At 37.5% G+C, this 24,600-nt stretch overlaps 1 protein-coding gene across 3 annotated transcripts in view; it reads right to left on the bottom strand.

Moving 5' to 3' along the window:
* LOC108271296 (transmembrane channel-like protein 3) overlaps positions 1-9,737 on the bottom strand; it is a 34,573-nt gene extending 24,836 nt beyond the window's left edge. The window contains exons 1-8 of one of the 3 annotated variants that reach the window (XM_017478777.3): positions 9,429-9,737; positions 8,480-8,626; positions 6,105-6,180; positions 3,216-3,297; positions 2,822-2,928; positions 2,038-2,136; positions 1,805-1,947; positions 945-1,092 (exon numbers count right to left, since the gene is read on the bottom strand). In XM_017478777.3, the coding sequence (XP_017334266.2) occupies positions 945-1,092; positions 1,805-1,947; positions 2,038-2,136; positions 2,822-2,928; positions 3,216-3,297; positions 6,105-6,180; positions 8,480-8,626; positions 9,429-9,544 (918 nt within the window). In that variant the 5' untranslated portion in view covers positions 9,545-9,737. Of the gene's footprint in view, positions 1-944; positions 1,093-1,804; positions 1,948-2,037; positions 2,137-2,821; positions 2,929-3,215; positions 3,298-6,104; positions 8,109-8,479; positions 8,627-9,428 lie in introns of those variants that run through there. The other 2 variants (XM_017478778.3, XM_017478779.3) reach the window with 2 other exon arrangements.
* Positions 9,738-24,600: the final 14,863 nt, after the last annotated feature.

Genomic DNA, 24,600 nt, shown 5'->3' with positions numbered 1-24,600 from the left:
CAAAAATATGCAAAAAAGCAGCTTTCTTTCTCCCCAATATACTCGAAGCCCTGCCCACACCTCCAATCTCACATAAGTAATATTTTATCTTCTAGTGATTTTCTAGCTTGAAAGATGTACATCACCCTCATTTTCTGTCAACATAAATGGAAAATGTGTTCATTCATTATTGCAAAAAAAAGAGAGAAAAAATCTATGAATCTATGTTTGACTTAGTTAGCATTAGAAATGTATACAGTAAACATCAATTAACTATATATATTAGGGATGCCACTAAAATATTTATGCCAAAAACAGTCAAAAATTGGCTGAAAAAGAAAATCAAAAGAAAAGAAAATTAAATATGCCTACAATAAAGTGGACAATTGAACACTTTTTAAAAAATGGTAATGATATTTAGAAAGTGATTAAAATGCCACTTGCTCTCTTGTGCTGGTCAGTGAAGCCTTGTTCAAAAAGTATGGTCAAGCCCATTACCACTACCTTATGAAAGGTCTTTCTATATCTGTCTAGCTTTATGTCAACATTCACATTACAGATATACAACTTGATTGATCATCGTTTGAAAAAAAAAGTTTCATTTGAACTGGAATGGTCACACCCCCTTCACTGGAACTAAAGGAACTAAAGATGTTCATTTGATAAACACTTCTAAATGATCATACTACCACTAATAATAAAAAGAGCTTCAGTCATGGTTGCTTTCTAACTTTTGGCTGATGCACACTGCTTTGCAGTTCTGTTATAAATATTGAGACCAGTGAACTCCTTTATACCCATAATCAGTAATACTGACAGGCTCTCCATATGGAAATTATCACTGGTATGAGAGAACATAAAATTCCCTGGTAGATTATGCTGTAATAAAAGAAGGTTAGTGGATCATTGGGAACCAAATCATGCAGATCAGGATGTCTGTGTCATGGGTTATGGCATACACTCACCCTGATGTTATTGACTATTGCTGCTCCTTTGCTCTCAGCAGCCTCGGGATTGCCGATCAAGTAGTCCCAGGCACAGAAGATTCGCCAGCAGAACGTGTAGTTCTCACTGGAAGCACTGGATAGACTCAACCGTGAGTTCTTTGCCATTCTGAAGAAAAGAAATACATCCATCCCAGTATGATATAACAGTTATAGTGTGATAATACAATAATATGTGTTGATCCCATGTGTGACATGGCTACATACTAAATTGTATTTTGTTTTATTTTCTAAACTTATGTATTGTTTGCAACAGTCAGTCATGTCAAAATGTCAATACAGAATATATTCCATCATGTTCGTTAGGAGTTTTAACATGTAGCACATGAGAACTAAAGGTAAAATCATTATTGAGTCTCTTTATTCTGAGTCTTTTTCCTGGACTGCATCTGTTTATTACTTATGTGTCCATTTGCAATTTCAGACACAACTACTGTATCATGGTTTGCCATTGCAGGTTGACTCTAGAAGATTTAATGATACACAAGACAAACTGACAGAATGTCCACAGCATTATATGCAACTATAAATAGTTAAAAGTACAATATTTCATTTATTAATGCATTTTTAATGTCATTTTTGTAATGTAATTGGAATTGTTGTCAAATTGCTGTGGTATAAGAGTAATAGAATACTTCAGCACATGCTGTAATTTAAAAACTAATCCACTTTAAGGTAGTAATAATAACTCTGCTTTTTTTGGGGCCACATCACACCACTCCATCATTGACTAGTTTAATATAACACTGTGCCTCATAATGTTTTGTTCCTTACTTATTATTGAACCCGTCACTGATTTCAAGCAAATCTGTAATGATTACTTTCTTAAGAGAGTGATGAAACTGTAGGCAAAAACAGCCATCCCAACAAGAAAGTAGGCCAGGGGTAGGCGGTAGCCGGCGCTGCCAATCTTACGCACGTTTCCGTAATAGCCATAGAAAAGCACAGAATACTGCAGGTAACCCTAAAAATGGAGAACAAAAGTGACCTAAGTTGAATACTGTATTAAAAAAACTCTGAAAAACTACAAAAGGTAAATGTATAAAGGTCTTGCCCCAAGTGACCAGATGGTGTCAAGGTCCTGAGCTGAGGCGATTTGGTCCTTTGGGATGGTTTTGCTGCGTGTGGTGCCAAAAGGAGCACCAGCAAGGAGCTAATGGAGAGACCACACATAAAGAGGGGTTGGGGGGTTGGGGAGGAGGGGCTTGGGGGGATGAGTGATGGAGGCTGATACCTGAGCAGGGAAATTGCTTTGTGTCCCTGTGTCAGGGAGCAATATAAATCTGGCCTCTTTTTACTGACAAAACATAGCATGAAGACATGTGAGGTCATATTACGGGCCAAGTGAAGAAAGGAAACTTTGAAGCCACATATAAAACATTTTTTTATATTGATGTCATAAATTTTCTACTAGAAATGAAAAATTATATTGAAACTAATCAGTAAAATATTGGTAAGTACAGCATAGCTCCTGTATATGCAAAAAATATGGACTTAATCATACAAACCAGTATCACAATCTACACTAATACGTGATATACATATTATTTTTTGCCAATTTTTGTTATCAGGATTTCCTCTTTAACTTGCATTTTTATAAATGCAGGTTAATGATAACCTTGGTTCATCATGATACATATGTCTAAATTGTATTGTATTAAATGATTTGCAGCTTTAAATGTATTTTTTCCAATCAGATGCACATCATATTGTCTCATTCACAGACATGCACACCCCTATTGTCTGTGCATTACATATTAAAGATTAAACATACTATAATCCTTTAAAATAAACATTAAGCAGTGACAGCATTCTGCTTTTATTAAGACATAACAAACCTCAGGAAGGACAATAAAGGCTCCAGTCATAATTGTGAGGACAATGTTAATCCCAAATAGCCATCGTAGGAAAATAAAGTATGAGGCCACACCAGATCCAAAGTGACCTGCAAACAGGGTAAAATAATAAATATCCTAAATATTACTGAGTTCAGAGAGACTGGTATCTCGAGATGAGGATTTATTTTCAGTGTGCTATCAAGGTTTTTGTGGGTTTTTTTTTAGTCCTAATCTCAAGATAACCAGAGAGAAGAACAAATAATAATGTATAGTATGAGTACACTTCTGTGGACTATATATCACAAGGATCAACAAAGTAATTTCTAAAAATATGAAATGATGGATTATATAATATAATTCATATTGTAAAATATTGCTGAATGTATTTTCTTACTTTCAATCTTTTTAATCCTCATTTCCCATGGGATGAATAAAACAAGGATGTTGTAGAGAACTCTTGAAATCTTCTTTAACAGCTGCAAAATTAACAAGCACAGTTATATCCCTCTTACAATCATCCCAGACATGCTTGTTGTCTGAAGTCTGCGGAAACAAGTAACGGAAATGTACTGGCTACAAGTTAACATAAGCCAAACTTTATGTATAAATCATTACAAACTCACCATAAAAGACATTGTTTTTCTCATCACCGTTTGTGCATGAAGCAATTAATAAAATTGCAAGTATTCACAATAGCAGTATTCCATACAATATTCAGAATACAATAAGTATTCATGAAATAGCATAAAATATTATTTTATATACAATTTAATTTGAGCTATATTATCATTTGAATCACTTCCAACATTAAACGCCACTTTATAACTCTGGGTCACAATACGGAGGAATGCAGAAAGGGAAAAAAATGGTTTAAAAGGGGCTATACAGATTTTCAGACGAATTAGTAAGATCTTAGGTTAGACGGAAATATGTATGCAAGGCTGTCTCTATGTAGAAGTTGTTCTGCATGCCAAAATTTGGTATGTGTGAAATGTTTTTCCATTTTCTGTACAGCTTATCCTACACAGGGTCATGGGGAGCCTATTGCAGGCAACTCAGGGCACCAGGCAGGGGACATCACAGGGCACAGTTGCACACACAATCACACACTCATTCACACAATATGTACAATTTAGAGATGACAATCAACCTACAATGCATGTCTTTGGACTGGGGGAGGCAACCGGAGTACCTGGAGGAAACCCCTGAAGCATGGGTAGAAGTTCCCAGTGCTAGGCATTTTCATGATTTGAATCATAGCATTAGCCAGTTAGAATGTGTAGCAATTAAACAAAGTAACATATTGCAGAGAGGAGGAAATAAAGGAAATTGATGTAAAAGTATTCTTATAATTACATCTTTGGAGAAACATTCACATTTACATTACCATTCATATGTGTCCATTATATTATATTTTAAATACGGATAAAGTATAGTTCACTGGGAATAAGGAGGGTAATATGCATCATTTATTGTTTCTTTTTATCTTGTCTATTCTTGGATAGGTCATCTTAAATAGAGTAAATTAAATCATGGGTATTGCTTAAATTGTATATTTTCCAAGAACACCCCTCTTGTTTAGTGTCATGTGATGTTCTGTAGCCTTGTTAAACAAACAAATTTGTGCAGATTATGTTTATATTATCTTTAATATCTAATTATCTTTAATAATTTAAAGATTAAAATTTGTATATGGAGCACCTGCAGAAGTAAATATAGGTCACTATGACAAGCCATTTTGATAAATAACACTGAAATCCCTTAACAACTTGTTTGATACGAGTGTGTGACAATTTATACAGATAATTTATATGCATACAGATTGCTGAGTGCAAAACTGGAAGATATAACTTCCATTACTTGAATGAAACTGTAAATTTTTATTTTTGGCTTAACTATTCCCTTTACCAAGGCTTGCTCTGTAATGGAATTCAGGATGCTTTCAGTTAGGCTTACAAATCTATGATATGTCAGTGATATAAGATGAGCAAAGGAAAGCACTTTCAAAATAAGTGCGCATTATTTCTGATTTCAGTGTTCAACCGAGCCATTTCCATAATTAGTCATTTGTCATCAGATCCACTTGCTAAAAAGTCAATTAATTTTAATGCCGCTCAGGCAGCCTTGCCGAATGCCACTGGAGCATTTTTAATTAAATCGAGCCGTAACAACAAGCTGTAAATCTGAACGCAGCGACGGGGGAGAGTGAAGGAACGATAGAGCAGTGCAGGAAGAGAGACCATCAGGAAAAAGTGCAGGACATCAACATAGGCATCCAATAACAAAGACAACATTTAAATTTAAGCATTTGCTAGATGCTTTCAAGATAAAGTGGCTTCCAAGTGAGGCAGAATCCAAGAGCACAAAGCTGAGCAATTGAAGGTTATGGGTCTCACTTATTTGCTTTCGGCCAGTTGTGCAATTTGGACCATACCACAATCCAGTCACTACAGTAAGAGCTGAAAGTGCTGTAAGTTCAACTGAGGTGCTGCTTCTTAGTATTCATTTGCATTATGAACGCCACTGAAATGTTTAAATATTGATGACTACACTGGAATGTTTCTTTGAGCTAAAGTTTGAGGTGGGAGCACGTGCAGCTCTGTCATTTACAGGGTTTTTGTAAAGTAGTTTTGGATTTTTTCAAAGATTTTTTTTTTTTTTTTTTTTTTTTACCTCTGCAAAGAGAGCACAGGATCAACCCATGGACCCTGGAGCTATGTGAGGCAACAACAGTCGTTGGCACCCTGCAGCCAAATATATAAATAAATTTCCATTCAACGGGACACTTAGATTTCCAGTCCTGTCCTCAATTTTTTTTTTCCTTAAATGAAAGAGTTTTATATTTTCAACCCTACCTCAGTTTTTTTTTTCTTGTTTGTTTAATTATGTGGCATTTGAAACTAAACCTAAAAGAACAGGAACATAAAAGTTCCTACAAATGTAAAAGTGCCCTTAGATTTGCAGCTACAGGGCATAATATGAAATCACACATCAGACACCAAAGATGTCTTGGCTGATTAACTATTAATAGCTGATTAAAGTGTGGAGAATCCTTTCAGGTGCAAGTTTACTCTCACCTGTACAGTATGGAGTTTAAACTTGCAACCTTCAGGTCAGTTGAAAAAATAAATAGCTTTAAACATTTGAGATCGAACAAATCTGCAACTGCAAAAATTTGACTTAAGTGCTGAAGGATAGGTGTCTCAAAAGGATGCCAGTTAACCCAAGTTGAGAGAAATCATATCTTATGTAATAAACATAAATTTGAGAAAGAAAAACTTACGTCTGCCCCTGCAGCCTGGTATCCTCGTGTCCTGGTCAGCCTGCCTTCATACTTCAGCACGATCTCCCTGGCCTGCCTGAAACAAACAAACAAACAAACACAAACACACACACACACACACACACACACACACACACACACACACACACACACACACACACACACACACAGACACACACACAAACACACACACTGATAGCCAGGATCAGCAGTCTGGCCCATAACATATTATTCCTCCCTGTGATCGTAGCAGTGATTTACTGCTGTACTCGGCTCTGATGAAGCCATTAATACCAAGCTTTAATGCTTCACAGGACATTTCACTGCTGTAGGCATTCCTCTAAGATATGAACCATGCTTTTAGCTGGGCTTTCCCCTGAATGGAAGTTTTACCATCTAAAACCAGTAAAAAACACATCTTGGCTCCTTTTTCTAACAGATAATATTACTGTATTACACTACGATGCAATCTGGTCTGTGAGAGTTCTGCCAACAAATATGAAGGGGTCAAGATGAAAAATGGCTTTTTGAGATATTTATAGTATCTCAGATTTTTTTAAGTGTATGAGTGACTGATATGATAGACAAAAACACTTATTTTCTTACAGACAGTTATTAACTCTTCTCACAGATGAGTTGCAGTGTAAGCTGGCCAGTCAAGAGCTTTATGCATTACTGCTGACTCTAAATATCATGGACCTTGAAAGGAAATAAAGCTGCAGATACCTTATCTGGATAATTTACAAAGGGGCATTAAACAATGCTGAGAGCAAAGCAATCATCACAGAGTAAGTAACATGCGTGCAACACTTTTTAGGTTATAACTTGGCTCTGAATACTTTGTGCTTTTTTAAATTATTATTATTTTTTTTAAAGATGTATGTCTGTGTGTGTGTGTGTGTGTGTGTGTGTGTGTGTGTGTGTGTGTGTGTGTGTGTGTGTGTGTGTGAGTTTTGCGTCTCAAAGGTAAGCGTCCTTGGCCCTTGAGAGACCTCAATCAGTCAAATCCAGTTAAGCATAAGATAATGCATTATAATGAACATGTGACCTCAGTAAAATGGGGAAGCCAGTGACGGTATAATGAAATAATTACCCAAGTTAGATTGTTTTCCTGGTGCCATGTCATAAATAAGGTTAGAGCTCTCATGAGCCAAGTGTTAATTGTTATTTACCTTGCATCGGTACATTTCTTCTCCATTAGCACCAGATCACCAGCACATAAAATCACTCATGACTTCACATGCTATAAATTAAGGAGCCTTCTTGCCATTATGTTAATATGTTGTAATTGTTGCATATTTATTTAAATAATAGGATCACGAATAATTTATCCTACAAGTTTTGCCACTGATTATATTATAAGTATTATTGTGACCTCATTGTATAAATAGTATTAGCTTAAATAAGCCAGCTCATTATAGGATAGTTAATGACTCTAGCTTTATTCTATCTATCTATCTATCTATCTATCTATCTATCTATCTATCTATCTATCTATCTATCTATCTATCTATCTATCTATCTAACAGTAAGAGGCATCATAGGGTTTGTAAGTTAAATATTTCAGCAATAGGTTAATAATAAATTCAGGTTTGCATACATGTATAATAAAATCCTAATTACACAATACATCTCATTTAAAATACTCCTGGTGTATTCATGTTTGAGATTGCCTGGTTCGAGCTTGAGCTCAGGTTACTGTCTGCATAGAATTTCACGTTCTTTCTATGTTCATGTGGGTTTTCTTCTGCGTTCTCCTTAAAACATGCTGGTAGGCAAATTGCCTATGCTAAATTGAATGATTGTGTGTGTGTGTGTGTGTGTGTGTGTGTGTGTGTGTGTGTGTGTGTGTGTGTGTGTGTGTGTGTGTGTGTGTGTGTGTGTGTGTGTGTGTGTGTGCGTGCGTGCTTGGTGCCCTGTGATAGACTGATGTCTGAACCAGAGTGAATTCCTGCCTCTAGCTCAGGCTCAGGAGCCACCATGACCCTCACCAGAAAGTGGTTGCTGAAGATGAATGAATGAATGAATTAATCTTCTAAAGTAAATATATAGGGAAAGAGAATTAATCAAACTTGCTTCTCATTTGTATGTCCTCTGTCTTCCATCCAGTGATTCAGGTCATTTTGAATTCACATGTTTAAAGATACTGTATATAAAGTATCTAACAACAATACAGCAGAAGTATTTAACCAATAAAACATCAATTCAATTATTCATATTAAAGCATATATTTCAGTAATTATTACTAATTATTATTATATTATTAAGTAACTACATTGAAACTAATCGTAAAGTTATGCAGTTACTTGTGGAGTAAGGAACATTATCTGGAAAGCTTGTTGGTATTCAAGGGGTTAATATTGGCAGAGACTCACTTTAAGGCTTTGAGCTTGCGTCTCATTGGCCAGGGACGTGTTCGGATGTTGGCGATGATTTCCTTCTGATGCTGAATATTCTGGAACATTTCCTCAGGATCGTTGCTGTCCACCTGCTCTGCATCCTTATCTTCGTCATCTGAGGAACTGGTGGACAATGGTTTGCATCAAAGTTTGATCCGACAGAATGGAATCAATTGAAACTACACATTTCTTGTGTGTACAGTCTTTGCTTTAAATTCATTGGCCTAAATAGACAGACTCGAACGAAAGTCAAGGCATGTCACACAGAGATTGCAGCTAAATTGTCATATAAATAATCAGGACACATTTTAAAATGGTATTCTATATACTCTTCAGAATAACAGGAAACATTTATTTATGGCCAGAGGTTTTTAAAATATGACAATAAAAATATAGATAGACAATAAATGCTCAGGGGTATTGGTTGTAAATTATAATTACAATTTCCTTTATATAAATTTATAAATTACTAAAGAATTATACTTTGGGGATCTTATAAATATACTACAAATCACATCTGTGTAAAGTCCTGTACTGACTGAATGTAAGGCAACAACCTGCATGCAAATATGCATCAACAAAAATAGTATAATATTAAATGCCATTATACTGAATGCATGTACTGTAATTGTGTGAACTACAATTAAAGCAAAAGTGTTAAAAAATAAATGCATTTTGTCTCAATCTGAGCACTGCTCATAAGCATGCTGTAAATTATGTCATTATCAAATTAAATAAACACAGTCAAGTAGTTGTCTTTATTCATGTCAAATTTAACCATAGCAAAAGTTTACAATGGAAATGTGCAAAAAAAAAAAAAAAAATCACTTTTGTACTGAGAGTGAATAAGATCAATGTATTTAACTCAGAAAAAAGATGGAGAAACCCCTATTCTAATTTCTGAGACTTAAAAATTCACACTTACACTGGATTATCCTGGTAAGGTGTGTAGATCTTCCTGGAGCTCTTTCTCACACTCTTGTGCCGTTTGGAGGACGTCAGTGTTTGGGTCAATGATGTTGTTTCTCTCACCACACTCATGGTTCCAGAGTCAAACTTTCCATCTGAGTGAGTGATGGTTCACGGCTAAAGAATTTTAGTGTGTGCGTTGTGTATCTGAATGTGCGTGCATGAGTGTGTGAGTATGGAACATCTGTACAGTGCAGATGCAACCTGTCTGATTGAATCCAGCACTGAATGGCTGCTCTGAGCCCCTCGTTGTGTTTAATCTCACACAGCTGCTCCAGTCACAGCCAGCTCGAGCTCTTAAAGGGCCAGCGATGCTCTAGTCCACTCCAGTAAGAGATGTACACTTAGTTTACAAAATGTACTTATATGGAACAGTTAATAGGAGAGTTATTCTGTATAAAACCAATTGGGTTCAATATGACCCATAAGTCTTCTGTAAGGAGACATTTATAAGAGGAATACTTGGAAACAAGTATTTTGGAAACTCTTGGAACACTTGGAAACTCTGTTTCACATCAGGCCATATCACACCACCTCTTCACCGATTATTTTCTAAAACAGCATGCCTCATTATATTTTATTCCTTCTATAGCACAAACAAGTTTTGTAAACTGTGGGCCATATACAGTATGTTTCCTTTTTCTTAGTTCAAGCTTACTTTGCTAATTTGGCCTTTTGCCATAAATACACAGCTAACCTTTAACTAAATCAACAGCACAATGTTGTTTTCACTGCTGTTGTGTTACAGTATCACTTTTAGTGTTCCGTACTGTATATGTGACTGGAATTTTAAGCAGGTACATATGGTTGAATATGATAGGTCTGCATAAATGGGCCAGAGGGTACAATGAAAATATTCGATATTACCATGGATATTGTACAAAGAATTGAGAGTTAATGCCTCCCTTTTGGAAAAGAAATTGCAAGCACTTGGATAATATGGTAATCTGCCATATGTGACTCTTTCACTGTGCTCTCCTATTAAACAAAGCAGTGGGTCCACAGAGCAAAATTGTGCAAAATGACATTAAGTTATGAGGAGAGTCCAGTGTTGAGAGTCTTCTGAGATACAACTTCCAGAACGGTTAGACAAAAATGTTGCCTTGATGGTTGGAGAATTTAATTGAAAAGCTTTGAGTAATCCTTCCTGAATGCTGGAATATGCATCATTTAGAGTGTCCCTATATTAGTTTATGAATTAGTGTTCCTGCAGGCTGTAAAAAGAGCTTCATAAAAAAGTATGCACAGTTTTAATGAGGAGCCTGGAGGTGGGAAAATCAGGTTTACACAATTCTGGTCCTCTGTTTGCAGAGCCCAGCACAGTTTTGTGACTTTCCTTCTCTAATGTAGTTGGTTTAAATATATCTTCTTGCAGCTGACTTCTGAAGTCAAAATTCTTTAATGTCAGAGTTCATGAGTTCAGTTTTGTTGTTAAGATGCTGTTACTTAATATAGCAGAACCCTATGGAGATGTTAGATAATTACAATTGCATGAATTCTAGAAGAAAATTCCAAATAAACACTCCAGTCTTGTGTTATTCACAATTCATGAGTTGTGATGTAAATATTTCTCACTATGGTGGAAGTTTGGTTAATATAATTACAATGCTATTATATGTGAGTAAAATGGTTTCCTGACCATTTTGTCTCATATCCATTGTCACTGTGCCTTTACTCGGTCTATATAAAATACTTTATAGCTATCATTTCCTAGCTTACATTCATGTGAAAAAATAAGTACAACCCATGGACATTGTTGGCTTGTTTCACATATTTGGATTTGATCATGCTTGAAACAGTGCCTATTAATTAAGTTGATAAACTTGAACAAAACCTCAAGGAAAATTAGCTTTTTCAATCATTTATTCAACAGAAATATCAAAAGATATATTTTTCTCTGGAAAAAGTAAGTACACCCTTGGCCACAGAAGCTAATGTTGCCCCCTTTAGCAGAAATAACTTCTTTTGCATAACTGTCCACCAGGCATGATGGAATTTTTGACCACTCTTCCATGCAATATTCTTTCAGTTGCAAGATATTTGAGGGTTTTCTTGCATGTACTGCCCATTTTTAAATCCTGCCACAACATTTCAGTGGGATTCGACTCGGTCATTCCATACCCCTCCATTTCTTCTTTTTGAGCCATTCCTTGGTGGATTTGGTAGTGTACTTAGGATAATTATCCTGTTGAAAGGTCAACTTCTGGTTCAACTTCAACTTTCAGACAGATGGCCTCACATTATCTTCAAGCACTCTTTGGTATGATGCAGAATTCATAGTTGAATCAATGAATGCAAGCTGTCCAGTCCCTGTGGCAGCAAAGCAAAACCAAACCATAATATTTACACCACTGTGCTTCTCCTGAAAAGCTGTCTTTGGTCTGTGCCAAACATGTCTGCTGTTACTATGGACAAACAATTTGATTTGATTCGTCTGTCCAGAGCACATTAGTCCAAAAGGCCTGGTTTTTGCCTATATGCTCATTGGCAAACTGTAGTCTTGCAAAGACTTTTTCCTGGCATGCCTCTCATGCAGGTCAAATTTGTGCAATCTCTTTCTGATTGTAGAAGCATGCACTTCACCAACTGACACCAACAGTTAGACTTACTAGCAGATCCTATGATGAAATTTTGCAGATCTTGGAGACTTCTTTTTGCATAAGACACTCTGCTCTTGGGCTGAATTTTCTGGGACGGCCAGTGCTGGACAAATTGTCAATCATTTCAAATCTGTGCCATTTGTAGATTCCTTACAGTGGAACGATGTATTATATATAATTTGGAGAGCTTTTTAAATCCCTTGCCAGACTCATAGGCATCCACAACTTTTTTTTCTGAAGGCCTTACAAACCTTTAGATCTTGGCATGATGACACCACACACCTCAATAACAAAGGAAACACCAGACACTAAGTATGAGAGGGGTTTAAATAAGACAGGTTCCAAAGCAGGTTCTGATCACTGGCACCCAATCCTGAACACCTGATTCTAATTTTATGGATTTGAAAGTGTGATAAATGTAGGGGTGTACTTACTTTTTCCATGTGACTGATCTCTTTTTTTGTTCATTTAAACTGTGAAAATTACTACAAAATGTCAATTTTATGTGTATCCACTTTATTAATAGGTGCTGTTTCAAAGAGAATCAAATGCTTGCATGTCCAAATAATTTAATAAAGCCAACAATGTCCATGGGGTGTACTTAATTTTCACATGACTGTGTATCATTTTGAAAATGTAAAACATAGTGGTCCCTCAAGGCTTTGCCCCTTCTGCTAAATAAATGATATTACAATCAGAGGGTGGCAAAAGTGTGCAGCATTTCACATTTTATTTTCTGCACTTCTTGTGTATTATCTGCTTATAATTATATATTATATTTCAGTGAATTTCTCATACAAATTGCATTATCAGTGGTCAGGGTAGCAATGGATTCATCCTATACACCCTATTCCAGTGAAATCAGAAGGACTTACAATGGTTTAATTAAGGCTCTTGTCATCTTCCTAGTACTAGCAAGGAGCTATATAATGCTTGAGAATCAGAATATTTCACAAGTAATTACATTTTTAATGGAAATTAACTCCAGTGAATGGGGTTGCCATAAGTGCTTATTTACATATTGTTATAATTAATATTCAAGACAACATTTGTGGGGGTGTGAGGAGAATGAGAGACATCAGCTATAAGAACGCCACTGTAAACAGCTGGGATGCACGTGGATGTGCAGAATGTGTTTATTAGTTGGGGCAAAATGGAGATATTGGAGATGAATCCATAACTATCATCCAAAAAACACAGCAACACAACATACTAGAAGTCCAAAGGACTGGAGTAAAGTAAAGCAGAAGAAAGGGATAGTGGTACTATTGCTGAAAAGCGTCTATAAATCACATACATGTGTACTATTGTACATGAAATGAATTGCTATGTGGGCGGGATAGGTGATGAGAGGTAGCAGAGAAAAGCAAAACAGGATAAAGCAGAAGTGAATTGCAACATCCCCCAAAGAACAACACCCTGGTATTGCAATAGAAAACACCAGGTTAACCTCAAATATAGACCCGATCACCTTCTGATAATTTCATTTAATTTATATAATCCATAATAACATTAAGCCTCCGCCATAAATTGTTCTTGCATCAATCCACTGGGAAAACACATACAGGAATGGGCAGTATACCATCAGTTATATTCACACACACAGACACACACACACACACACACACACACACACACACACACACACACACAGAAACACACACAAATGCGAGTGGCATTTACTGACAACCTAAAAATGCCATCTAAAGTGTACCTTTTATCATATCAAATTCACATCAATTGGGCCATTTTGTTGTCTCACCTATGATCTAGTATCCCTTATGTCCAAAAGACATCTCAGATATCAGGTCCTACTGTAGTAGCTAATTTAATCAAACAAAAAATCAATCAAACCTGTGTACTACAATGGATCAATATGCAGTGATGTTGGCCCAATCGCTGTCAAAGATTTTTTCAGTCTAATGCCCCCTATGTGGATAGTGAGTGTCACTGCAGCCACCTCAAAACACCAAAAACCTTTCTCCACAGCTAGCAGTACAGCAGATGTGGCACTGTTCTGATGACATTACAGCTCATTAATTGGGTACAGGATGGTTTTCAAATGTAATTGTATGACACATGCTATTTTTAATTTTAATAATACTTAATAATAATGAAGTCTAGTGTCTTGTATTTTTAAATGTGAAACAGATTTAATATTTTGGTTTATTAATTTATCTCCAGTAACTATGTTATTCTGATCAAGGTCGTGGTGGTCTAGCCCAAGCACACAAGACATGAGACAGGAATACACCCTGAACAGGACACCAGTTCATAGCGAGGTTGCACTATGGAACTGCAAACAGATTTATAAGATAAACAAAATGAAAAATGACATCTGAAATTTTTATGCAGCCTTGTTGATGCCCTTTTGGTGACCTCTGTTTTAATGCTGTTAAACCATGTTGCATATCCTAATTCAAGTTACTATAGAACACTTATCATTAATAATGTTTTAAGACACATCCATAAATCCATTTTCTGTACGATTTATCCTACACAGGGTTGCGGGGTACCTGGAGCCTATCCCCGAGAACTTTGGGCACAAGGCGGAGGACACCCTGGATGGGGTTCCAATACATCACAGGGCACAATTACACACCCACTCACACACCCATTCACACACTACAGACAATTTAGAGATGTCAATCAGACTACACCGCATGTGTTTGAACTGGGGGAGGAAACCAAAGTACCTGGAGGAAAACCCAAAGCGCGGGGAGAACATGCAAACTCCGCGCACACCTGGAAAAACACTGGAGGTGCAATATAAACTTGCTAACCATTAAGCCACCATGCCCCCATTTCAAAGATACATGATCAATTTTAAATGACAATGAGGTAAAATGAGGTTGAAAAACTGACCAATGCACTTAAAATGCACTTAGTTACATTATAAAGAAAACAGTTTCTCTTAGTGCTACTTACAACAATGAGAGCAATTTCTTAGTCATACTTACACTTTTTTTTTTAAGTGTAACATTTGACCAAAATTAAGCCATTAAACACCAAGATAATAGGTTATTCTAGCTACCTTGGGCACAACTACAGTACACTCAAAGTGTACACCATTCAGTTTATTCTAATCTTTGAAACATTAACTAGCTCAGGTAGTCCACACTCAGCATTGCTTTCAAATATGCGAATTTCTTGTACTTAGTGGGTTCAATAGCTATAAAGATTAAGCCAAAGTGACATACAATTAAATTGAGCAGTTAAAGGCTGAGTCTTGCTGAAGAGCCCAACAGTGCTTCTCTTGTGGTGTGAGGAATTGAATTCATAGTGCTTAAACCTTAACCACTTATTCCCCCCCCAATCCCCCAAAAAGATACTGTACAGTAATCAATGTTTAAAGGCAAACAAGCTTCTACATAAAGATAAAGATATTTTGTTGCATTTTTATCAACAGTACTTACAATGCATTTTGGATTTTACATGTAAGAAGGAATTTCATGTATATTATGCCTTCCATGACATGGTAGTGCTTAAATGTTGGGCAAATCCCAAATGGAGACCACAACATATCACACATCTACAGAAAAGTTCTAACACCTACTAAGGCAAGCGCAAAATACAATAAAAATACAGTCACAAAATAATAGTATTGCAAATTGTCAAAACTGCAGTATATAGTCAAATAAATTATTATAATGCTTTGGGATATAATCATGTGATCATACAATCAACATACATTTCTTAAAATCAGATATCAGAGGAACCTCTCCTTTTTTTGTCCAAAGTCACACTTAATGATCCTTCAGTTCCTGTTAATAGTGCAGTAGAGAATATCATCATAATCTTTACAGTTTCTCTGGGAGCCCTGACTCAAGACTGGAGATCAGAGCCTGCACTATAACTCTGAGACACAATCAAGCTGAGCCAAATTGAATCACAAAACTGTGAAAGACCCAGTGGCCGGGCACCAGGCGATTGTTCACCCCTCTGTAAATCCAATAGCATGGTTTTATCTACTTTGCAATAAAGTGGACTCGCAGCTAAAGGACAAGACAAAGACGGTAAAGCCTGTGAGAATAACGACCATAGCGTAGGGTTTTACTCCACATACACAGCTATTAGGAAGGGACCCAGAGAGGTTTCTAATGAAACCATTAACAATGTAACCAAAATAGAACAATGCATAATCATATTCAAAGGCACACAAAAACATACTCAAACTCAGGGAGTCCACTGAACTAACTAATCCCATGGTGGAGCATGCTTCTCAATTGTGACCTTCTGAAGTAAAGTCAAGTTATACTTATTTATAAAGTGAGATGAGAAAAAATGAGAAAGCAAGTCTCAGTAAATCGAAGGGGATTTTAACAATTGATTTCAGCCACCCCATCATCATCCACAAACTTAACTCAAGGAAAAACCACTTATGAAAAAAAAATGTATGACACATTGGGAGAGACCATTATCCTATGGTATGGGAGGCTGGGCATACAATGGGTAATGAATGCAGAGACAAACAACAGATGAGCAGTTACAGATTGAATCAATGGAGTGATGGATCAGTACCACACAAAATGCGGGGAAGGAAAGGTCATGATCGTGGAAAGAGAGAGAGAGAGAGAGAGAGAGAGAGAGAGACTCAAAAGGAAGCAGTGTCCCTCGAGTTGATCCAATTTTTTCTAAATCTCTATACTAAATTTTATACTTTAGATGAAAACAATCCTAAAGTTGCGCTATTGCTAAGTTTTCATTGGATCTTACAAACATCCCCGACTGGCTTGTAGCCCGCTAGCATCACTTTACTGTTAGCCTTATTTTACATTTCACATTTCTCTCATCTACCGCTATTTTAAATGCAGATATGGCGGTTTCACCATATTTTAGTCCAGATGGGGACTCGCTCAAGCTGCACATGGTGCTGTTGGAATTGGAGGCCATGGAGAATCAGATCTGTGACCTACTCGACAAGCAGGCCCAGCTGCATGAGCGAAGGACCACGTTGGAAACATCTTGTGCTATTGCCTACAAATCCAAGGTAAGCCCGCAGCATGGTACTACCACTCCCAGCCCCTCTACACCATGTGTTTCTCTGTGCAAGGACCGTGCACCCAGGACGTATCCAGCCCAGGTCTCCGTCATGTTGGTGCAGACACACCACGGACCTTGGGTGCACCAGCAGCGGAAGGCGCAGGCCAGACCCCAAACGAGGACTTCTCCCCCTCCATTCCCCCAGTTTTCGAGAACTCCACCAGGAACCACTTCGCTCCTCTCCGCGAGACCAAACCAAATGCCGTGATCATCGGAGGCTCCATAGTTTGGAACATCTGCATCACCTCATCTAAATGTAAGGTGCGCACACACTGTTTCTCTGGTGCTTATGTTGTTGATGTTGCTACACAGGTACCCCTGATCCTGAAGAACTACGAGAGCATCGGAGCTGTTGTGCTGCACATGGGGTGAACGAGAACAAAGAAAAATAATTAGAGACTAAAAGCTAGCACTCTGGTATAACAATCAAACACATACCATAACACAGATGACTCAACAGTTAGAATGTAAATGGGGTCAAACCAAATTTGTAGTATTTCAAACAGCATGGAAGGAGAGCCTCCTGAGCTATAGACAATCTCTTAGTGATGCTAGAAAAGTCTATCTCTCCACCTTAATAGAAGAAAACAAAAAACAATTCTAGATTCTATTCAACACGGTAGCAAAATTAACTAGGAATAAAACCACCATAGAAACAGGCACACAATCACTGGTAAAGTTGCAAATATTTGATGTGAAATTCAGACTATTAATTTAAAACCAGACAGTTTCATAACTAACCCTGTAGAGAATAATATAGCAATATCTGATCAACGATTACAATGTTTTACTCCCCTTAGAGAGACCAAACTAGCTTCTCTAATCTCTTCAGCAAAATCATCAACTTGTATACTAGATCCCTTACCTACAGGTTTCTTTAAACAGATGTGTCCTGGAGTAATTTAACCCCTTCTAAAAAGAATCAGTTCTTCCCTAGCACTTACTATGTACCAAAATCATTTAAACTAGTGCTTATCAAACCCCTGATTAAAAAAAACTGACCTTGACCCCTGTCAACTGTTCAGCTATAGGCCATTATCAAATCTCCCCTTTATCTCCAAGATAATAGAAAAGGTTGCATCACTGCAGTTATGCTTATACCTACATAGGAATAACAAATGTATCAGTCAGGATTTAGGCATCATCATAGACCTACTACTCGCCTCTGATCAGGGTTGTGTCTCCTTACTTGTGTTACTTGACCTTAGTGCTGCTTTTGATACTATTGATCATACTATTCTCCTTGAAAGACTAGAAAATGGCGTTGGCAATAAAGGAACAGCCCTCTCCTGGCTCAAGTCTTATTTGACCAATTGCTATCAGTGCGTAGATATAAATGACTACTTCTCCACACATACCGAGGTTAAATTTGGTGTTCTGTTTTAGGCCCACTGCTTTTCACTCTATATATGCTACCTCTGGGTCAAATTATTCGTAAACATGGAATTAGCTTCCACTGTTATGCTGATCACAAACAGATGTATGTTTCAGCAAAGCCAGACAACACACAGCAGCTTAATAAAGTTGAGGAATGTGTAAAGGACATTAGGCATTGAAAGCTTATTAACTTTCTTTTACTTAATTCAGACAAGACAGAAGTACTTGTACTAGGACCACGTGTAGCTAGAAGTAAGCTTTCTGATTACATAGTTACTCTGGATGGTCTTTCCGCTTCGTCATGTGCAGCAGTAAAAGACTATGGTGTGGTTATTGACCCCAGTCTTTCATTTGACGCTCACGTAGATAGTATTACTAGCATAGCCTTCTTTCATGTCAGAAATATTGCTAGGATAAGAAATATAATGTCACTACATGATGTAGAAATATTAGTTCATGCTTTCGTCACCTCTAGGCTAGATTATTGTAATGTCTTACTGTCTGGATGTTCCAGTAGGAACATAAACAAGGTCCAGTTAGTCCAGAATGCAGATGCAAGAGTCCTTACTAGAACCAGAAAATATGACCACATCACCCTTATCTTATATACACTGCATTGGCTCCCAGTGAAATTTCGCTTTGATTATAAAATACTACTACTAACCTATAAAGCTTACCATGAATAGACTTTCTTTTACGCAAAGTACACAGTCTTATCCATCACAGGATAGTAGGCATACCCAATGATCTCTCCCTCTCTTTACCTCCCTCTCTCCTTCTGTCAAGCCACACATGATTTTTTGGAGATGCCAGTGATCCTGACCCTGTCTGTACTCCGGACCTGCCTGATCCATCTGGATGCCCTACCTCTGGATGGAGCTCTCATCAACTGGGGGTTACAGTCTGGAGATTGCTTAGGATGGTACCGCTTGAAGTACCATGAAATGGTTTTGGACCTCAATTACACATGGACATTCTCTCTGTGGTTGCTGGGACTATGGTTGCTATAATGGCCTTGGGACTGCAATTACCACATACAATTTTGTACTCAGGTCTCCTTTGGTGAACAGTGGACTAGTTCAACAAAGACTTCATGTAAAAACCATAATTAACTTTCTTTTACTTTCACACTATCCGTTGTTACCCAGATGAGGATGGTTCCCTTCTGAGTCTGGTTCCTCTCAAGGTTTCTTCATCATATCATCTTAGGGAGTTTTTCCTTGCCCCCGTTGCCACTGGCTTGCTCAATAGGGATAAATTCACACACTTAAAATCTGTGTCCTGTGTTAATATGTTTCTGTAAAGCTGCTTTAAGACAATGTCCATTGTCAAAAGCGCTATACAAATAAAACTGAATTGAATTGAATTGAGAGCCCACAGCATGTGCATTTTGTGCCCTTGATTTATAATAGGTTCTGGTTTATTGATCAGAAGGTCGGGGGTTCAGGCCCCCACACCACCACCCAAGCTGCCACTGTTGGGCCCTTGAGCAAGTCCCTTAACCCTCTCTGCTCCAGGGATGTAGCCATGACAGAACCATTAAACTAGCATGTGCAAATACAAAACAAAGCTTTTAGGTAACTGCAACCCAGTTCTGCATTTCAAGACCCACAAAATGTCCAGTTGTTCCTGCATGAACCCTTTCCAGGGAGAGTCATGGCATCAGAAAAAAGGCAGGGCCTAAACCTAACCATCACTAAAGGATGGGCAGTCGGGTGTTTTTACAGCCAAACACAGTGCTCACTGGCCAGCAACAAGAGTTCAGTGCATCCTGATGACACTGTCCCAGGGATCAGCTCCAAGGATTCTTGAGGATACGTGTCAAAATCAGTCCTCAGCAAGATTGTTGCTCTGACCCAAGACATTCTTTCACTCATGGACAGAGGTGCAATCAAGATGGTAGACCCCATGGTTCAGAATAAATGGTTTTACTTAATATACCTTTTAATTCAGAAGAAGGAAGGTGATGTGCTATTCTAAATTACAGATGCCTAAACACCCCCTCTTTCCTAATGCTATTGGTGTCAGATATAATTCATTTCCTACAGCCACATGACTGTTTCATGTAGGTGGATCTACATGAGGACTCTTTTCATGTTCCCAGAACATTGCCACAGAGCACACATGCTTTTGAGGTGTGCCTTTCAAGGACAGGCATGCCAGTTCAAAGTTCTACTCTTTTAGGTATTCCAGTTCAAAGTCTCTCTAGAGTGCCATGAGTGTTTACAAGATGTATAGAGATGTTATATTGTCAAAAGGAAAGATGAGGCCTACATGACAAAAGTAAAAAGAAAAAATGCGTTCTGTGTATAAAGCCAGTTCATATCTGATGGAGAAATTATACCATTTCCATAAAATATGATCAAAGCAGTTAAAAATATAAGCAGGCAATTAATGAATTACTTGATTCCTGTGCTCACAACCTCATTATTCTGTTGTGTGGTTGACATTTGCATGGGATTGTCCCCAAGCCAGCTTCCAAAAAACACAGTACATTCCATTTCAATGATTATTTCCACAGATGCTTCCACCAACTGACCAAAAATAAGTGCATGTAAGATATAATAATTGATTAATATATTTATCAAACAATAAATATATTTAACCAGTTATTGTCCACACCTTGATAAATATAAATCAGAGAAGAGTGATGGTTGTAATAAATGGCTCTCAGATGTTATATGGATTCATATGCAAAGTTTTATTAACAGACTAAAGAGGGTCAAGAACAGTCAGGGTCACACCCAGGAAATCCTTTGATATTAGACAAATCCAAAAGGTTGTCCAGAGGCAAGGCAGGGTAAAAATACCAGAGCTCAGATGTTCAGATAAATGCAGAGAGCTAGACAAAGCCAGGACTAGGCAAGGTCATTTATAGGTTATATTTCCAACAAACCACAGCTCAGATCCAACAAACACAGCAAACAAACTGTAAAACTTCATGATGATTGTTCCATTTGCTTTTTATAGGGAACAAACAGGAAATGAGTGGAACAACCAAAAAAGTGATTCAAAATTCAAAAAATCGGGCCCTCTGTTGGTCTGGAAGAGAAATATCCAGATTAAATGTTACAATAGAATTGTTGCAATTGTTGATGTTAACTTGCCTTTAGAAGAGCTGAGTGCTTCATCACAATAACTCAAAGAAGAACCTACAAACTTCATCAGGCTGCAATTTGTTCATCCTTACATCGTGAAATACATAGCCAACAACATGGTCTAAACCTGCATGATGAAGCTCCATGGAATAATGCACCATGTCACCACAAATGTGCTGAACATCCACAAGGGGCTGGTGCACTTTTCTTCATGTGGGACAGTGTCAAAGCACTGTGGACCTCCGCTGCTTGTATGATACCAAATCCTCCATGGAGGGAAAGAAATGCCAGGGCAGGTGTAATGACCTGCAAAGAAAATAGTGTAAAGAAATAGACTTGTGCACCAACATGGAGGGGCAATAATTTGCAGAAGTTCAACCAAGTACAACCAAATGCTCCAAACCAAGATGAGTTTTTTTTTTTTTTTTTTTGTCCATGCACATCTGGGATGTTATGACTGATATTATTCAACAACTTGCACTACATTATAGGCAGATTGTTTTCTAAACTTTTATACCATTAAACAGAATTTATCACACATTGTCAAAGACCTAAATTACTAGAGATAAATAGCACATACTTTCAAATTCCACCACAGACACCACTAATGAAACTAATTTATGATTCCATCTTATTATTCAGTCTTGCAATCACATTGGCTGTTATCCATTAATAAAACATGGCTATAATATATGGGAATGTTCAGCTTGTACAGGAATACAGAATTGCAGTCCAGCTGGTATATATTTGTTTGTTTATTTGAGTTTTGAACTGCTGGACTTAAGTGTTGATGTGCCTTTTCCCTTGCTACCTCACATTTTTTAAACTACTTGTCAGCAGCTGGTGCTGCTGTGGGTGGGGTGTTTAAAAGAATGAGAGGTGGTTGGTAGCCCAGTATGCACTGCAATGGCGTGAGCTGGGTGGTTGAATGGTGCAGGGCTTGTTGAACCATAACAGTAATTCCAAATGTTTCAGATGTAACTGAATAGAGCATTCTCACAACATTAAACATCTATTCACTCTCTGGCAAGACAATTCAGTAATCATGTCCCTCTGACAGAATGTTGTGAGGCTCGCTCCATCAACTTTCAGCAGGTAATGTCTGAAACTCTAGGGTGTACACAGCTACATGAGGCGTTCACCTTAAATTATGAGATTAAAAAAAAAAAAATCTGAACCCATAAAGACAAATCTTAGACGATCTTAAAAATACAGATTGCATCTGATTTAGGCCAAATGTGAAGCATCCAGGATTCCCAGGTAAATGTATCAAACTAGCTATTTCATTAGTATTTGACCACTTTGAAACCATGTACTTTTCTGTGTGAATCCTAGATGGTTCACCTTTGGCCTAATTTACATAAAATCTGTATTTGGAGACTTGTATATACATTTCTGGATTTTTTAAATCTCACAGCCATAATCTGTCATTTCTAATTGTATGGCTTTAAAGGTGCAGCATTGGGCAGCATAGCTTCCTCATAGGTCCAGGACCTGAGTCGATTTCTGAACTCAGGTGATTAGATTGCCCCTAGATGTGTCCCTGCAATGGACTCTTGACCAATCTGAAGTAAATTCTCTTGTCTTGCACTTAGTGTTGCTGCAATTGCCTCTGAATCCACCACAGCCCTGACTTGATTAAAGTGGTTACTGAAGAAAATAATGTCTTAAACAGCAAATCTTACTCCTAATAAGTTCAAAACAAAGAAACACTGGCAAAATGTAAATGTATTAAATACACCACAAAAAAAAAAATAATAATAATAATTTTATATATATATATATATATATATATATATATATATATATATATATATATATATATATATATACATATATATATATATATATATATATATATATATATATATATATATATATATATATATATATATATATATGTGTGTGTGTGTGTGTGTGTGTGTGTAATGCGATATGTATATCATGTATACCAAGTTCATATACCAGGTTAATTTGTTTTGCTCTGATTTTAAGAATTGGTCCAAACATCTCTGTTCTGCTCAAATAAGTAATTAGACATTTGTTATCTGTTATGAAACTGATTTTGTATTCAACAGTAGGCTTTTTCTGCAGGTATTTGTACAGATGTTCTCACTGGTAACACACAGATTAAGCATAGTCCTAAACTAGAAAAGAGTTTCAGTGCTCCATCTCTGCTAAGGGTGCTATTTAATCTAGAACGACATTGTGTCAATACATCTTGCACTACGATTAACAGCATAAACATGGGACTTTTCAATTGTGTCAAGGAATCAAGGAACATGGATTGTTCTGGTGCAACAATGCCATCTAGTGGAATTTACATATACAGATAATAGAGGCAGGACTTTCACTGATTTAATCACTTTTCCATTACCATGTATTTCAATCTAGGTCAAATCCATCCATCCATTTTCTGTACAACTTGTCCTACATAGAGTCGCAGGGAGCCTGGATCCTATCCCAGGGGACTCGGGGTACAAGGCTGGGGACACCCTGGATGGGGTTCCAACCCATCATAGGGTACAATCATACACATTCACACACCCATTCACACACTATGAACAATTTGGAAATGCAAATCAGCCTACAACGCATGTCTTTGGACTGCGGGTGGAAACCGGAGTACCCAGAGGAAACCCCCAAAGCACCGGGAGAATGTGCAAACTCCGTGCATACAGGGCGGAGGTGGGAATCGGACTCCCAACCCTGGAGGTGTGAGGCAAAAGGGCTTCAAAAAATAATATGGGTAATATTGGAATTGGTCTGGACTTATACAGTGCTTTTATCCAAATGTTTTTCACTGTGTCTTTCACCCATTCACACACACACACACACAAACACACACACACACACACACACACACACACACACACACACACACACACACACACACACACACACACCAATGGTAGCAGAGCTGCTATGCAAGGCACTAACTTGCCATCGGGAGCAACTTGGGGTTCAGTGTCTTGTTCAAGGACACTTTGTTATGTGGAGTCATGTCGAA

Source organism: Ictalurus punctatus, chromosome 10 (assembly GCF_001660625.3).
Source record: "Ictalurus punctatus breed USDA103 chromosome 10, Coco_2.0, whole genome shotgun sequence".
Lineage (NCBI taxonomy): Eukaryota > Metazoa > Chordata > Actinopteri > Siluriformes > Ictaluridae > Ictalurus > Ictalurus punctatus.
Note: the sequence above shows the minus strand (reverse complement) of the source record. Positions and strands in the feature narration are given on the sequence as shown.